The sequence below is a fragment of the Choloepus didactylus genome, chromosome 16 (assembly GCF_015220235.1).
Source record: "Choloepus didactylus isolate mChoDid1 chromosome 16, mChoDid1.pri, whole genome shotgun sequence".
Taxonomy (NCBI): Eukaryota; Metazoa; Chordata; class Mammalia; order Pilosa; family Megalonychidae; genus Choloepus; species Choloepus didactylus.
The window spans coordinates 465,294-482,478 of record NC_051322.1 but is presented as its reverse complement, the minus strand read 5'-3'; the positions used below and the strand labels follow the sequence as shown (position 1 = coordinate 482,478).

At 54.1% G+C, this 17,185-nt stretch overlaps 2 protein-coding genes across 8 annotated transcripts in view; one reads left to right on the top strand and one right to left on the bottom strand.

The window, feature by feature from the left end:
- SLC66A2 (solute carrier family 66 member 2) overlaps window positions 1–5,569 on the bottom strand; it is a 121,444-nt gene extending 115,875 nt beyond the window's left edge. For 5 of the 6 annotated variants that reach the window (XM_037805688.1, XM_037805685.1, XM_037805687.1 and 2 more), the window contains exon 1: window positions 4,267–5,268. In XM_037805688.1, the coding sequence (XP_037661616.1) occupies window positions 4,267–4,469 (203 nt within the window). In that variant the 5' untranslated portion in view covers window positions 4,470–5,268. The other variant, XM_037805684.1, reaches the window with a different exon arrangement.
- Window positions 5,423–14,799, top strand: HSBP1L1 (heat shock factor binding protein 1 like 1). 2 transcript variants are annotated; one of them, XM_037805693.1, is made up of 3 exons: window positions 11,988–12,553; window positions 13,543–13,609; window positions 14,693–14,799. In XM_037805693.1, the coding sequence occupies exons 1-3, from the start codon at window positions 12,500–12,502 to the stop codon at window positions 14,797–14,799; spliced, it is 228 nt and encodes a 75-aa protein (XP_037661621.1). In that variant the 5' UTR covers window positions 11,988–12,499. The 2 variants fall into 2 exon arrangements, 1 of the variants encoding a protein (XP_037661621.1); XR_005212175.1 differs by lacking the exons at window positions 11,988–12,553; window positions 14,693–14,799 and adding an exon at window positions 5,423–5,558 and having other exon boundaries at window positions 13,543–13,613.
- The last annotated feature ends 2,386 nt before the right edge of the window (window positions 14,800–17,185 follow it).

Genomic DNA, 17,185 nt, shown 5'->3' with positions numbered 1-17,185 from the left:
GACAGTTCTGTGATTATCTCAGGTCCCCCCGCGGCCCCAGGGAGGCCACCCGGGACCCTCTGAGATCCTGTGATCCACTGACCCTTTTCCCAAACAAGGAGAGGAACTGAGGGGAACGTTAGGAAGTGGTCAGAGCAAGAGGACACGTGAAGCAGGCCCTGGGTAAAGAGGACGGCCTGAGCTGGAAAGAGGCAAGGAAAGGTCCCCAGATGATCGAGACGGCCACGCCCAGGGGTCCCGGGGGGCGCAGCCCAGGGTGCGGCAGGCAGAGGCCGTGGATGCAGCTTCAGGGGCTCTGCCCTCAGCCGCCCCGTGGCACCGTGAGCCGCGACCCTCCATCTCCGAGCCTGGGTCTTGTCTGTAACGTGGGGTTAACAAACCCCTACAGGCTGCCGTGAGGACACAGAGTCTACGTGGAGACACTCCACACAAAGTTAGTATCTAGTTATACAGCCAAATTTGTGCATTTTTGGCCCTTCTTTGTGAAAGACCCCTTCCTTTTGTGGTAAGTGACTAGAAAAACTATGGGAAAAAAAAATTCAGTTTGTGCTTACCCTTGTATCACAAAATTTAAATCTAGATGAATTCAATATTTACAGTAAAGAATGAGACGACTTGTAACCAAGCGTATGGGAAGCACAGGGAAATATTTAACTGATTCTAGAATGAAGACAGGCCACACAAGGCACAAAATTTCAAACGGCACAAAAATTTCCACCAAAGATAAACAACTGACAAAATAAATATGAAAAAGCTCATCATTTGTAATTTTAAAAAGTTAACTAAAATAGGAAGATACCACTTTTTACTTACTGAACGGGTTTAAATTCTTTTTCCGTTGATGACAATCAAAGTCTGTGCTGCCAGTGGAGTCGGAGACGGTGTGGCCCTGGGGGACCCTCCGTCACGTGTCCCCGACAAGCACGGGAAGCACCTTCCCAGATGGGCACAGCCCGCCGCGCTGGGCCGGGACACGCGATGTTAACCGAGTCCGAGCATTTCTGCAGGGAACACCCTCTCCACCGCGCCCCACCGAGCTGGAGGAGTGGCCTCTGCCTGCCGTAGCCCCGAGGGGCAGCTCTGTGGTCTGCGACAAGGGGACGCGGCAGCTGCCCCGGGGCTGCGAGGCCGGAGCTCTGTCCTGCGGGCCTGGGGGCGGCACGAGCATTCCCGAGAACACAGGTGGCTCCAGGTCACCACACCTGACATGAGGAAAACCCGCAATGTCATCTCTAAGGCACTGCCTACCCTCCCCGGACTTCTGACACCAGAAGGCCAAACCCTGACGTCAGCACTTTGTAGAGCGTGACGTGCTGAACGCTGGTTTTGCAAAATGATAGTCTGGGTTTTAAGAAAACAAGGGCATTAGGGTTATTATACAAGTTTCAGAAACCCTGGGTTAAAGCTCAGCAGGTCCTTCCCACAGGACCCAGAGCCTCTTAGCTGCACAGCAGGTCTCTAAGGGGGGCTGCTGGAATGGGGGGCACTCCAACTGGGTCCCGGGCCAGCTGTGGGAAGCGCTGCTCACAAGTCTCACTGCATCACGTCTCGCCCGCCGCCCCGCGTGGAGCCAGCTCTGCTCTCTCCTGGACGGCGCCAGTGGCCCAGCCTCTAACCTTCACCCTCCCACACCCATCACCCAGATCCTGTACACACAGGGCGTGTACGTGCATGTGCACACACATGTGGAATGTTCTAAACAGCTCCTCTGCAAAGCCTCTGGCCCAGTGTCCGGCTCCCGGAAATCCCTTAAATCACAGATGCTGCTAACCCATGATGACTGGATGGGGTCACCAAGATGGGCTGCAAGAGGCTCCAGAGAGAGGAGACGGGTTGTTGGCTGCACCCTTGGAACAAAAGGCTCTCAGAACTGGGTGGGGACGGAGGACACACTGATCCCAGGGGTCCTGGGGACGGAGGACGCACTGACCCCAGGGTCCTGGGTGGAGCCTGGGGATGGAGGACGCACTGACCCCAGGGTCCTGGGTGGTGCCTGGGGATGGAGGACGCACTGACCCCAGGGTCCTGGGTGGAGCCTGGGGATGGAGGATGCACTGACCCCAGGGTCCTGGGTGGTGCCTGGGGATGGAGGACGCACTGACCCCAGGGTCCTGGGCAGTGCCCAGACTGTCTGCTTGGCTTTACAAGGTGTACCGTGAAATACTGCCCGCGAAGGGTAAGCGTCAGCCGCAGGCCGGTGAGGGCCCCCAGGTGGTGCCAGCGGGGAAAGCCTCCCGAGCCGCGGAGCCCCCAGGGCCCAGAGTCCCCAGCCTGCATCTTCCTGAGCAAGAAGCAGAGTCGGAGCCGGCCCCAGGGGGAGGGCACTAAAGGCAGCCCCTAAGGGGCACAGCAGCCACAAACCCCCAGGCGACCGCGGAACGCTCAGGACGTTGACTCCAGGAAAGGAGAAGGATCAGCCGTACAGAAACACGCCCGCCTCGGAGCAAAGCTTCGATCCCACGAGCGGCTGCTGCGCACTGTCGGAAAGACTCTCTCCAAGGAATCCGGGCCCAAGTTGGAGACAGGCTCCCGGCCCAGGCCGGGATGGCACTTGGGAAACTGGTTCGGTTCGGAGCCTCTGACTTCCTCAAACTAGATCCTTCGGTAGCGTTTAGACATTTTATTTCCTTGGAGCAATTTTAACTGAGAAGCCTACTAGGGGTACAAAACTCTAAATGGAACCTTTCCCCCACATGGTAACCAAATTTAAGGCAGTTCTCCCCACTGTTGGGGAGAAAATGTACTTCGCGATCCTAAAGATACAGTGCTCCTTCACGGCCTGAAAACGAGAGCCTGAGCTAGGCTGCCGTGCCCGGCACTCCCCAAGCACCCCACTTTCCAGCAGTAGGAAGCACACCCCACCCCGTCCCCGTCCACTAACAGCTATCAGAGGCCCCATTCCACCGCCGCTGAGTCCCGGCCGGGATCGGGGCGCTCCCAGGGGCTGGCCACAACACAGGAAGGAATCTTCAAAATGCAGTTTTTCAACTTATGTTAAATAAAGTAGGCCTCTCTGCCCTCTCCTTCAGGAGCCTTGGCCCAGAGACAAACCCCCTGAAAGACCTAAGAATTTTCTCAAAAAAAGCTTTGGGAGTGCAGATCAACCAGCCTGAGAGTCAGCTCCCCCTGTGGCCCTTTGACATTAGGGGGAAACACCTGAAAACCCCCAGACACAGGCAAAGCCGAGGTATAGCGACAAGGTCTCCAGGGGCTACGGGGCCGAGCTCGGCCTGAACCCGAGGGGCACAGGAGACCACTGGCTCCAGGCTGTGAGGCTACAGGGTGAGCTCAGCTGTCACAGCCCCCGGCTGCACACGTGCAATGGGCACACTCCACTTCAGGTAAACACACCTCTACAAGGCCGATTTAAAGGCTAATTCGGACACACAGACACACGAGTACCCAAGGAGGGGCCCAAAACTCGACAGAGGGCACAGAAGCAGGAGCCCTGGACGCCGGCCCGGGGCCCTTGGCCTGCCCCGTCTCCCCACAAAACAAGGCGTCCTCGTTATCTGTCCTCACCATGCCCGGACCACCCAGAAGAACGGGAAAGCCCAGGCTCTTTTGGCCTAGAAATGCAGCTATGCCCTCTTTTCACTGTCCTCTGAAAAGTCACCCTCCCACTTATGTCTGGTTTCAGCTACAGTTTAAATTCATTTCAGTTTCCTCAACAGAATCAAGTGACAACAAGAGGAAGCTGGCCTGGGAGAGAGCAAGAGAAAAACCGTCTCAGCTCGAGTAACATCCAGAAAGTTAACTTCCTATTTTTAACCCCCCCCCTCCAAACATACACACACACCACTCCCAGAACAATGCCAAGGTGGGAGGGGCTGAAGGGTCAGGATCCTCTGTGTCCCCTCCACTGTCCCCTCATCAGGAGCAAGCCCCCACCATCACATTGGCAGTGCTCTCTGCCCCTTACTGCTCACTCAGTTGTTTTCACTCCGCTGGAAACAGACTCCCAGGGGGCAGGGACCTGTCCATCTGATGCAGGCCAGGAGGGTCCCAGCACAAGAGGCAGGAGAGCAAGTAAGTGAGACGCAGACCTAGAAATGACATCTGAGATTCTCGGCTCCATCCATCACTTTTCCTGGGAGTTCTCAAGCTGAGAAGTTCCATCCGCTTGGCCAGGGGCAATGAAGAACCTGGTTTGCCAGCGCTCCTTCTTAGCAAGAACAAGCACTTCCAAGCCAATCTTCAAACAGAACCCCCAAAGTGAACCACATCTCCCTGGGAGCACCCTGCTCCTAGAGGGCCCCAGCTTACCAGAAGAGAATCCGCAGAATGTTGGCCACCAGCAGCACCAGGCAGACGTAGGTGGAGAAGCCGTCGGCATTCTGGGTCCTGCGGATGTCGCGGTACTGAGGAATGTAGGGTACCACGCCCCCGAAGACCATGGCCCCCGCTGCCCCCCAAGACACCAGCTGCTGGAGCGGCACCAGCAACCAGTCCAAGCCTTGCGCGTCCATCCTGCAGACGCCGCGCCCTTCTCAGGGGTCCCTGGAGCTGCGCCTCCGCCGCCCTTATGTCCACATGGCTGCCGCCGCGTCGGGCCTGGCCGGAGAGGACGGTCGGTAAACAGCGGGTGGTGGAGGTCAGTCCGCGCCTGCTCACCCGGCAGCAGCAGCGTCGGCGCCCCGTGCACCCCGCAGGCCTGCCCAGGGGTCCCGGGCGAGCCGGAGCGGACCCCGCCTCAGACAACACTCCTTCCAGGGACAGGAACCCCCACCTGAGTTGGCACCCTTCCTGGGGCGGGATCCCCCTTCCTGGGGCGAGAACCCCTGGGACAGGACCCCTTTCCTAGGGCGGACGCCCCCCAACAATGGGATGTGATCCCCAATGGGATGCGAGCCCCGCTTGGGACAGAACCCCATTCCCGGGGACAGGACACCCCTCCTGCAGCAGGAGCCCCGCCTGGGACAGAACCCCATTCCCGGAGACCTCCTGGAGCAGGAGCCCCGCCTGGGACAGAACCCCATTCCCGGGGACAGGACACCCCTCCTGCAGCAGGAGCCCCGCCTGGGACGGGACCCCTTCCTGGGGCGGCGTCTCCTGTCTGGACGGAACCTGGCTCCTCCCCGCCCTTCCCACGAGCAGCGCGCGGCGCGGGGGCGCAGGGGCGCGGGCGCAGGACTCCGGGGAGCCCCGGCCCCGTTCCCCGCGCGTCAAGAGGTCTCCGGCCCGGGCACCCCGGACGCGCGGGCTCGGCCGAGGAGGGCCGCGAGCTGCGGGCGCGAGCAGAGACCCGACCCCTCCCGCGCGCGCCTCTCTCACCCGTCCCTCTGTCCGTCAGTCCGCCGGTCCGTCAGTCCGTGCGCCCCGGAGGCCCCGCCCCGGCGTGACGTCACAACGGCGGAGCCCCGCCCGCGCCGCTGGGTCCTAGAGAGCGCCCCGGCGGGTGTCAGGAGGCGGGACCCGCGGAGGGAGGCCGTCGCCGCTCGGCCCGACCTGGGCGCTGCTTTCCCCCGGCCGGCGCGGGGTCGTGTAGACGCGGCCACCGAGAGCGGAGGACAGGGCCCACGGGTGGCCGGGGCGTCGCGGGGACGACACCCCGCCTGGTAAGCGGGGCCGGGGGGGTTCCAAGTGCGCCCGGGGGGCTGTCACCCCTCGTGGGGAGCGGGGCGGGGGCTCCCGGGAAGGGTGTCCGCGGCGCGGCCCTGGGGCCTTCACCACCCGCCGCAGCGGCGGGATGCCAGGGCCTCCCATCCACGCATCCCCGCTGCGTCTGCGTCCCCGCCCCTGCCCAGGCGGAGCCCCGGGGACGGGACCCAGGAGTCCGCCGAGTCAGGAGAACCTCGAGCTGCCCGAGAGCTAGGCCTGTCGGGGGCGGAGGGCTGCCCAGCGCAGGCGGCCGGGACTGAGCCCGCGGCTGCGTCTCCCCGAGCGCGCGGCCGAGAGGAGCAGCGCCCTGAGGAGATCACGCGCGTGGCGTGAGGCGCCCTGGGGTTCACGGGACTTGCACTCTCCGTCTCAGCCGCGGCGGTTCCTAAGGACCCTTCACCCGTCGGGTCCGGAGCTGGGACTTGGGCGCCAAGGGCAGGACGCTTCCCCCCAGTCATGCCGGGAGCGAGCAGAAGGGGCCGAGGGAAGGTGCACAGGGCCCTGGAGCGCACGTTGGGTGACCTTCCTGCAGGGAGGCCCCTGTGAGGAGCCAGCGGGCTCTGCCGGCCCCAGGACCGTGGGCTTCGCTGGGTAAAACTTCTGCAGGACCGAAGCCTTCTGAAAGGGGAAGGCGGGACCAGGAGACGGCCGGACCCCAACCAGCTGCTGGTGCCCAGGTATAACCCTTCCTCCTTGGTTGTTGTGCTGGTTTGAATGTATCATGTCCCCCAGAAAAAGCCATATTCTTTGATGCAATCTTGTGGGGCAGACATATTAGTGGGGATTAAGTTAGAACTTTGGATTAGGTTGTTTGCATGGAAAGGCACCCCACCCAACTGTAGGTGATAACTCTGATGAGATATTTCCATGGAGGCATGGGGGTGGGCCTTGATCAGTGGAGCCATATAAATGAGGGAACTCAGTGCAGCTGAGAGTGACATTTTGAAGAGAAGCTACAGCCAAGAGGGACACTTAGAAGAACGCACAGAAGCTGACAGAGTAGCTGCAGATGAGAGACAGTTTGAAGATGGCCGTTGAAAGCAGACACTCCGGAGAAGATAAGAGGGGACAAACACCACAAGAGCAACCAAGAGTGACATTTTTGAGGAACTGCAGCCTACAGAGGAATGTCCTGGGGGAAATCCATTTTGAAACCAGAACTTTGGAGCAGACGCCAGCCACGTGCCTTCCCAGCTAACAGATTTTCTGGACACCACTGGCCACCCTCCAGTGAAGGTACCCTTTGTTGATGGACATTTTATGGACTTAAAACTGTAACTTTGTAACCAAATAAACCCCCTTTTGTAAAAGCCAATCCGTCTCTGGTGTTTTGCATCCTGGGAGCATTAGCAAACCAGAACAGTTGGTTTTCTGGGAAATCATAAAAACAGTTTCAACCTACCTAAGACCTACACTCAACAAGCCTGAACATTATAGGGCAGGCCCAAGAGAAACAAATCCAGGGCTGCGCGCTTGACCTACTTCTCCCCACCATGGGAGGCTGGCCGTGGGCACTTCTGAATCAGCACAGTGTGTCTGAGGGAAATGAAGGCATAAGACACAGCACTGGTGCTTGGAGAAGGAACCTGGGGCAGGGCTGGGGAGAAAGTGGGCATTCTTACTAGCCCAGTGTCCCGGAGCCCTAAGCCTCTCTTTCCTGGGGGCTGGAGTGAGGCTACAAGGCTGCCCCACTGGCCTGCCCCCAGAGCACCACTGGTCACCACCGCACACCTGTGTTGCTCTGGAATATGTGAGAGTCTGGGAGGCACTTGGGGGACAATTGGTAGCCAACCAGTGGCCACCTGCTGCTCTGGAAGCTTCCGGTGTGCAAGGAGACGCACCTTGACCACCTACCCACAGGCACATGTCCAACAGCCCAGTTCAGTGGATACAATTTTGGCTTCTTGGCCCTGGAGTTCACCCCATGGAGGTCTCCAAGGCGGTGTGCTGCTGATGCTGGTAATCATTTTGAGCGACACCTATGGGGATCAGAGCCTTGCCCTGGTCTAGAACCATCCAACAGCCAAGCTGAAGGGCACAGAGCAATCACACATCCCATCAGTGCCACCAGGTCACCTCCTGCCATTCTCAAATGGAAGGGGCAGGGGCTGGAGAGTGGCCCTGGGCATCAAGGCCTCCTCCAGTGGGCAGGTGTGATGTCAGCCATGCAGGTGTGATGACGGCCGGGCAGGTGTGATGACGGCCATGCAGGTGTGATGACGGCCGGGCAGGTGTGATGTCAGCCTTGCAGATGTGATGTCGGCCTTGCAGGTGTGATGATGGCCCAGCTCTTGAGGTGGGGAAGGACCCTGGGTCATCCAGGTGGGTGCTATGTGTACTCAGTGTGTGATTTTCTGCGAGTGGAGCCGAGGGAGATCCGATGACACAGCAGAGTGGCCGTCTGAGCACAGAGCCGAGGGTGCCCTGAGGACTGGAGTGACGCGGCCGCAGGCTGCCCTGGAAGCTGGTGGATGGACAGAGGCGTCCTCCCCTGGAGCCTCTGGGGGGCAGGTGAAGGGACTCAGGCTTCTGGCCTCCAGAGCTGCGACAGGACAGAGGCCTGTTCTTCGGCCACCAAGCGTGTGGTAATTTGTTGCCACAGCCTGACAGCAGCTGGCCCTGGAGCAGAAGCAGAGCCACACTTTGGGACCAGGCGTCGAAACAATGGAGACCCTGCCCTGCTGGGGGCACGCAGGAGGTGATGTCCCCGCCTCCTATCCTTCCCTCCAGCCTTGAGGAAGAGGATTTCTTTCCTTAGCTTTTACCGGTATTTGGTCCCTATGCCCCAGACTGCCTCCTTTGGCAAGTGTATCATCAGGTGTGTCACCTCACGCTTGACTCTAACCTCCTCATCTCCACGTGGTCTTTAAACCCAAAGCCAAAACAACAACAAAACACCTCCCCTCCCAGCCTGTCCGTAGAGACTGAATGTGTCCCCCAAAGAGACCTGTTGGCCCCCCCATCCTGTGACTGGGAACCGGTTTGTGAAGGCGGCCTTTGCAGACGCCGTGAGTTAGGGTGAAGCCGGGCTGTGGAGTGGCCCTCGTCCGGGGCGGCTGCTGCCCTCATGGCGGGGAATCCAGGTGCGGGAGACCGAGACAGGAGGTCACGTGACTGGGTGATGCCGCCATGGCTGAGGCATGGACAGACGGATGGACAGACAGCCACCAGAGGAGGTGAGAAGTGAGGAGCAGAGGCCCTGACACCTTGATTTCTGTCGTCCGGCTCCAGAACCACAGACGATGCATCTTGGATGAAGTCCTTTTGCGGTGCTTTGTCACAGCAGCCCTGGCAAAGCAAGACGCTGCCTTACTCCACATTCAGCCTTTCCCACACGGCACTGGAAGTCTGTTAGGGCGGCCCTATTCGTCACGCTTCCCCTTTCCCAGGGTCACCACAGGCTTCTCCACCCCCTGCTCTCCTCTCTGGGCCACCGCCGGTGGAGGCTCATCTTCAGCCCTTCCCTCCGGAAGGCTCTGGTTGGCCGTACTCCCAGGCCAGACTGCCCGAGAAGCCCAGAAGGGAACACACTTCCTCCGAGGAGCTGAACCAGGCAGTGCCCATCAGCCCCAGAAGCACCGCAGATCCCATCACGCCCTCGCCACTCGCACCATCTCCCCACAGGAACACGCCAGCTGAGGCCTGGTCAGCTGGGAGCGGACATGGTGGGCGGGCAGCAAAGCCCGCCGTGCCAGCCCATCTCTCAGCACCGTAGGGGTTCCCTTTGGGATGGCCGTCTAAAATCAGAAGTCAGAGCTGCTGGAAGGACACTGCAGTGCTATACGGAAGAGACATTGTGCAAGAGAGAAGCTGAGCAGGTGATGGACGGGCCTGCCTTGTCCAGAAGGGGCTGGAGTGCACTGGGCGGGGGGCGCACCCTCTGGGCAGCTCAAGGGAGATGAACGCATTCGTTTTCTGTTGCTGTGTGACAAGTCACCCCAAAGCTTCATAGCTTGATACAACATTCATCACCTCAATGGCTTCAGTGAGCCACAGAAGGGACCCCTGCCCTGGGCCCCACAGGCCGCGGTCAGGTGTCAGCCAGAGCAGAGCCACCCAACGGTCGGCCGTGAAGGGCCCCCTGCCAGGCTCTCGCTTGGCTGCCAGCAGGGTCTGGTGGGCTCAGGGACCCAGTTCCTTGCCGGCTGTGGGCAGCTCTCCACTGGCCTCAGCAGAACGTGCGAGCAGAGGAGCCCTAGTGCAAGGCAGAAGTCAGCCCTTTTCCCCCATGAAACTGAGTGTTATTTTAAAAGACATTTCTTTATGCATCCTCTTTTAAAATGAAAATTCAAGTCTTAGCATTAAGCAGGAAGTCAATATTACAAAACTGTTTACAGCATTAAAGTAGTGGTAACATTTTACCGTTGTAAAAATGTCACGGAATTCAAATCCTAACTTGGATCCTCAGTGATCCAAGTGTTTTATCCCACACAGTTAGGGTTGATGATACTTAAAATAGAACTTGTCCGATATGCCGTGCCCGTCCTTCAGTATCACCAGGCATCAGGCCACACGGGGCTAGCAGCTGCTATGTCCTGGTCCGTGGCCGTCGTGCCCCGTCAGCCCCAGCTGATCTGCCCCTGCCAAGCCACAGCCCCCAACCAGAGCCCCTGGCCCGGTGTCTGCTGTGGCACCCAGTTCGTGCGAACGCCTGCTGCATCGAGACCTGTGGGGTGGACCCTCCTTCCTGCCGTCTCCTGCGAAGGGATGTTCGCCAAGCCAGTGTCGGTGGCCACAGAGTCCTCAGGCTTGCAGGGACAGGCCATGTCCCCTCCGATACTGGACTGAGTCCCTGAGTCAGGAGCTCCAGGGGACTCTGCCACCGTGGCGGCTTCGTCACCTTCAGCCCGAGGACAGTCCGCCAGCTGCTGCTCACCGGGTAGGACAGGTTTGCTGTGTTTCTGGAACATCTGTCCTCGAGGGCACCGGCTGCACGGAAAGCCCAGCAGGAACCAGCCGACCCTGACTCTCCACGGGAGCCGCATTGCCGTTCTCACGCCCACCCACAGACTCGGGGACCTGACAAGGAGGCACACGGGACATTTTCTCCTTGTCGTGTGGCTGGTTTTGAGAAACATCACTTGCCTGGTTCTTCTTGGGTCACGTTGCCGAAAAGCCATTGCCGGTGTGAAGCTGCTTCCCGCGGCTACATTCCCGCCTGAAGGAAGCACAGGAGTCCTGGTCCTGGAATTCTGAGCTGGGGTTTGAAGCTGGGAAGGTGAGCTCTTATGCCTGGGTTACCGGCTTCCTGTTTTCTGCTTCTCTGGTCCCAGAGCCGCCTGCTTGTCTGACTATACTGCAGCCTCCGCACCAGACGGGCTTTGGATGCCTGGCTATCGCTGAACAGGGCAGTTTTCCAGAAACGCAGCTGGTGGCACGGCCCAGGGGATGTGGCTCCAGCAGGCCAGAGCCTCCAAGTCTCCCTTCTAGAGTGTCTGGAAGCCCCTTTGGCTCTGCCCTTCCCCTGCCCCACCCCACTGACCCCACCCAGGGAGCCTGTCCCCTACGGGCAGAGGTGGGCTGTCGGCTGCCTGGGGGAGCACTGCCTGGAGAGCCAAGCTTTGCAGGTAACAGGTCTCTGTGTGTCCTGTGGCCAGGGGGGACAGGGCACCCACCACCTCCAGAGCATAATGTTCTTGGAAGAATTGGCGGGTCAAAGCCAGGCTGCCTCTGATCGACAGCCTCCACCCTCGGAGGAGTCTAAAGTGGCTGGTTTTGGATTATTGCAGTGGCCTTACTTAGGTAGAATTAACATGTCATAAGTGCACAGTTCTATGGTTTTCAGCTTATTTAGTGCAACTATCACCACTATCCAGTTTTAGAAACATTTTGGCCCCTCCAAGGAAACTGCACCCATTAGCTGTCACCCCATCTCCCAACCCCCATTGGCAGCCGCTAATCTACTTTCTGTCTATGGATTTGCCTATTCTGGACATTTCTTTTAAATGGAATCACACTACTTGTCTTTCTGTGTCTGGCTTCTTTCACTCAGCACAATGTTCTTGAGGTCCCTCCATGCTGTAGAATGGATAAGAGCTTCATTTCTTTTTATGGGTGAATAATACTCCACCATGTGGATATACGTTTTGCTTATCCATTTATCCGCCAAAAAGCATTTGGTTTATTTCCACCTTGGGGCTAGCAGTAATAAGGCTGCTGTGAACATTTTTGTACAAGTTTTCACGTGGCCAACAGTTTGCATATATACCCAGCCCCAGAATTACTAGGCCATACAGTAATGTTTAACCTCTCCAGGAATTGCCAAACTTTCTTCCCAAATTGGCTGCACCATTTTACACTCCCGAGGGCTCCAACCGCGCACCCGCTCCCGGGCACTTGGTACTGTCTTTTTCACGGCAGCGTCCTGGGGGGGGGGGGGTGAGCGCATCTCACTGGGGCTTTGGTTCTCGTTTCCCGGGTGACTGATGATGTCGATCATGTTGGCGCGTGTGGCCAAGTTTTATTCACCCACGCATCCAGCACCCGCGTCCCGGTGTTCCCCGCGGGCATTTTGGGGTGACCCAGACAGGTGACTGCGTCCACAAGAGCTTCGAGTGCAGAGGGGAGGCAGGCACCTGAACAGGAGCAGCCCACCGAGCTGGGGGGGCCGCCCGGGAAGAGAAAATGCGCCCGAGCAGCTCGCCGGCCCCTTCCACCAGCCTTGCCCCGGCGCCGGGGACGCGGCGGGCGAGGGAATCCCAGCCCCCGCAACCCTGGCCGCGGCTTGGAGACGCGGGCCCCGCGCGCCCGCAGAACCGGCCCGACCCGCCCGGCCGCGGCGCCACCTCCGCGCCGCCCTCGGGTCCCGGCCCCGCCTCGCGCCTGAACGCTGGGGCCGCAGCCAGCGCTCCCCGGGACACCCCGCGCCGCGTCGGCGTCAGGCGCGCCCCGAGCGAGGATGGAGGCGGCACGGGGCGCGGACGGCCGCGGCGAGGACGCGCTCCGGGACGCCGTGAGTGGGGACACCCCCGTGCCCCGCCAGGGCCGCAGAGGTGGGGGGTGCAGGGCGGGGCGCCACCTCCGCTCACCGGCACAGGCGCGCGGGGCTGCGGCACCCGCTCCCCGCGGTGGGACGCGCCCATCTGTTTCCTAAAGTCCTCCAGGAAACTGGGCTGCAGGGTCCTTCCTGCGCCCCACCCCGCCTCGTGCAGTAATTGCCAGAGCATATTCCAGTCCCTGGAATAAGACAAGCAGCTGTCAGGAAGTAACTTGGAATTTAAAAGAATTTGATAAATGTACATATATTAATCTTCATTTCCCTGACAAAGGTAAATAACCAGATTTTGGAGAGCCGTCTAGGAACAGAGGCCCAGGCATCTTTGTCCATAAATGCAAATTCCAGATTCCCAGGCAAGAACATGGCCTGAGGTTCTGCTGTTATCCCTGCCAGGCCCCTCCTCAGCCTCCGATTTCTCGTCCCTAAACTGGAGAGGATAGAGGCCATGAGGACGAAATTATATGGATGCTGAGACTTCAATTTGTAGACTGTAAAGCAATATATAAATATAAAATGTCTTAGCAATAATAGTGCTCTGTGTGATAAATCACTGGATAAATCACTTCTGCAGCTCCAACACCAACAAGTATCCACCTTGGATGGAGCCGTGGATGGTTTTAGATTCCATTAAAGAATTCTTTGAACCACCCAAGGGTATGAAGATTTTCTCTTCCAGTGTCTTCTAGACATTTTATAGCTTTCACTCACATTTAGGTGCATGTCATTTTGAGTTCATTATTGTGTATGGTGGAGGTAAGGGTCTGGCTTGCCTTTTTTTAATGCATTTGGCTATCCCATTGCCCCAGCACTATTTGGTGGCACCTTTGTCAAAATTCAGTTGGCCATATGTGCCTGGATCTCCTCCAGGATTTTTTAAATCCCTTACAACAATAGTAAATAGTATATACAGTTGCCCTATGGTTCATTTTTTTTTTTTTTTTCAGGCAGAAAATCTATTTCAGGAACTTCAAGAACATTTTCAAGCTCTAACTGCAACACTAAACATCAGAAATATCCTTTTCTATTTTGTGACAAATACTGTACTGCTTTGAGACTGTCAAGTTATCAAGAGATATATTTTGTTGTCTGCTATTAGTGGGTACTTGTTTAGTTAGGATTTCCCAGTACTTACATCTGCATTTTTATGTGCATCCTGATGTATTAACTATAAGTTGTCTGTAATAGAAGACTTTAATTCCTGCCCAACAGACAATATGGGACATTTGCATGGAAACCAGGAAGTACAAGGAACACAAACATACAATACTACAAAAGGAGGCTTTTCCATCAAGCCCCGAATCTGGATAATCTGCCGACAACATTCACACCCTGGCAGGCAACGAGAAATCATCAGTGCTGAAGGTGCCTGGCATATTAGCTATCTTTCGCCTCGCCTTTAACTTCAGCAGCTTATTGCTTTGTCTCAGAAACATGAAATCAAATAGAATTAGGACAGAATGTTTTCAGTTTGAGCAAATCCAGGTTAAGGGTAACATTTGCCCTAAGACTTGTCCAAATTGAGTTCACTTTACACATTAAATGCATTCCTTAAAAACTGTCAAGTATTTGCATTTGGAACCCATTTTCTTGCAACTTTTGATTTTACACATGGGTTCCCACAAGGAAAAAATACTCTGAAACATAATAAAATTAAGCTGTAGGAAAGTTGATTTTAAAAAGAATTAATTGCCATTATATTTACACACTCATTAGAATTTGGTTAAGATGTGTTACTGAAACAAGCCAGCCATATCCCGGAACTCATGTCTGGTTAAAGCACCATCAGTGAGCCAAGAAGGGTGAGCCAACTTTTCAAAATTGAGCTTGCAAATTTAAAGGTTAAATACACACATTTACAAAACACCACCTCAATGGGCCTAATTAATTTCCACTGACATTAGGTACTAGCATACGATCTACTTTGACTCCCTCATTTTAAAAGCTGCAGTTTGTTTAGGCTGCCTCATCAGCCACGGAGCTTTGTCCTCAGTGCTGCAGCCTGCAATGTGCAGGGGCAGACTGAAAGCATTCCCTGGGCTTCCTCCAGGCCCTCTGTACTAGAGCTCAAGCCAGCGATTCTCTTTAACAACGTACTGGAAGAAATGGGAAACCGTATTGACGACTTACAGAAGAACGTCAATGACTTAATGGTGCAGGCTGGAATTGAAAATTCTATTAAAGAACAAATGGTAAGATCATGAAACTACATCTGTTTATCTTTTGCATAACTTTTTATTGCTATTATCTTGAAAAACAGGATCCCATATTTTGTCGCTATAGGAATTGCTGCCTCTGTACTACGTTAACTTTCAGGAATAATAAAAGATATTCACAATTGCTATTTCTAGATAGATCAACTAAGGTACTATTTGTCTTAATTCCTTAAAAAGTACACCTTTTAAATGAAAAACACTGTTTAAAAACCGGATTTCATTAAAGTACTTCTTAGCACCCCTCCCCCATCACAATGATTTGGAGATTTGGAATTATAACCAGCAGTTTCCATTTGAGATGATATCTCAGAAGTACATTAAGCCTTAATACATTCTATGAGTGGTTCCCAAGGACCTACTTCCAGTCTCCATACAATCGAAACATTTCTTGTCCAGCAGGGTTTCTTAGTCTTGGAGACAAAAATAAATGCTTTGTTTCAGATCTCAGACTGGGTTTATGGCCATATAACATATATGGAAATATACAACTTTATTTTATTAAAATACTTATGCATATTTTACTGACATGTATTCTGAACATACTTTAATTGAGCAATTTAAATGCCCGTTTGCTGACAACTGTTACCTTGGTATTGTCTGCATGTACCTGCTCTCTCAGACAGTTTGTCCATCAGTGCATGTAATGATCTAAATCTGGTAATCTGGTAAGATCATCATGACCTGCTGCACTGAGCTGCAGAACATTGGGTGGGGGGCGAGCTGGAGGGGGCGGAACGCACCCTCTAACATTGTGCCTACAGAGTAAGAACCGTCCCTTTATGTGCTCAGGCGGGCCCCACTGCCTTGAGACTCCAAGCCCTCCACCCTCCCACCCCAAATCCCTAAATCCCTAAATCCTGCCAGGGCTGGAGAAGCCACTTGGGGTTGTTTCTGCTGCCAGTACAAGGGAGATTGTCTCCCTCTACCATCCAGAGCTCCAGCTGGCTGTTTTAAATTCAGTCAAAATCCCACTAAATATTGAGCATCCAATTAAATGGCTAAGTAGGAGTCAAAACTTTACTTTTTGATACACATACAGCCATTTTTTAAAGCAATATGAGAGAAAGCCAGATACCTAACAAATTATTTAAAATTAAAAGAAAGACCGAAGTACCATCACATCTGTTTGAGTAAGTCTGTGCTTGTTGGTTGTGCTAATTCAGGGGTTCAGGGCTGATGCCCTCAATTTCAGGGCATAAAAACCTCTTGCTGGTCTATATCCTGATAGATTTGAAGTTATTTCAGTGTCCCCATTGAAGTACTGTATCTGCACCACCTTGTCTGGATTTAGTTAAAACGCAGATGGGCAGCATATTGTCCTGGCTAACCACAGTGGTAACGCTTTGCTGTTTGAAGAGTACATCTGTTACTCACTTTTTGAGTTTTGAATCCACACTGACTCCCTTCTGACTAAAATGAAAATCATTTTACATTATATTTTTCTGTAAAATGAATTTTTCCTACGCAAAACTGTCTTACTAATTTATAGGAAATTAAGGCATTTTTATTGAAAACTTTGGATTTGAGTTTATTTAACTGTACTCTAAATGGTATATAAATCAACCTTTGCCTCTTTCAAAATTTTTTTTACAGACCTGAAGATGTTATTTGACCAGTTCGGTTGAAAATGTGATCAAATAAAAGCTCTTCTTTTTGAGTAATAAACTATGTACCATGAATTCTGATTTTCAGTATTTAATTTTAAAATTGATTTTAGTAAAATATTAAAAGAAAAAAGGCAATGCAATAAGAATATAATTCAGAAGGTGACTTCCTCACCACTTAACAAAGAAAACTGTAAACAATGGCAGAATGTCTTTCAATAGATATCTAATATTTGCAAATCATGGAAGAAAAATATAAGCAATGTTTTTCCTGAATTAAACTCCATATAGTTTAAAAAAAAAAAAAAGAACATAAGCAGTTTGAAAGTTGCTTTTAAATAATTGCATTCGAACTCAAAATTTCCAGTCACACACATTTGGGGGAAACTCATTTTAATATGTCTAGTCCAAATAGGGTCTGATAGCAACTGTTCACTAAACTAACTCAAAAAACAAAGCAAACAAAACACCAAGCAAAGTAACCAAACAAGAAATAACAACAAAAAACAGGTGACCGAGAAACTCAGTCATCGCTTCTTAGAGGAAACCAGGTTGCCCTTCAAGTTTAATGATATGACTTCCAAAGAGAGGTTTCCTGAGGCCTACCCCCCAAATTCCAATACTGTAGACGTGATTGCCAGGACAAGCAAAAGGTCAAACATGCTCTTGTTTTGCAGGTTATATAAAGAAACTTTAAAATAATTATTCAGTTCATCTCTCTCTGAGCCAGAGTACTTCCTCCATATGACTATGTGAGAAGTCTCAAAAGA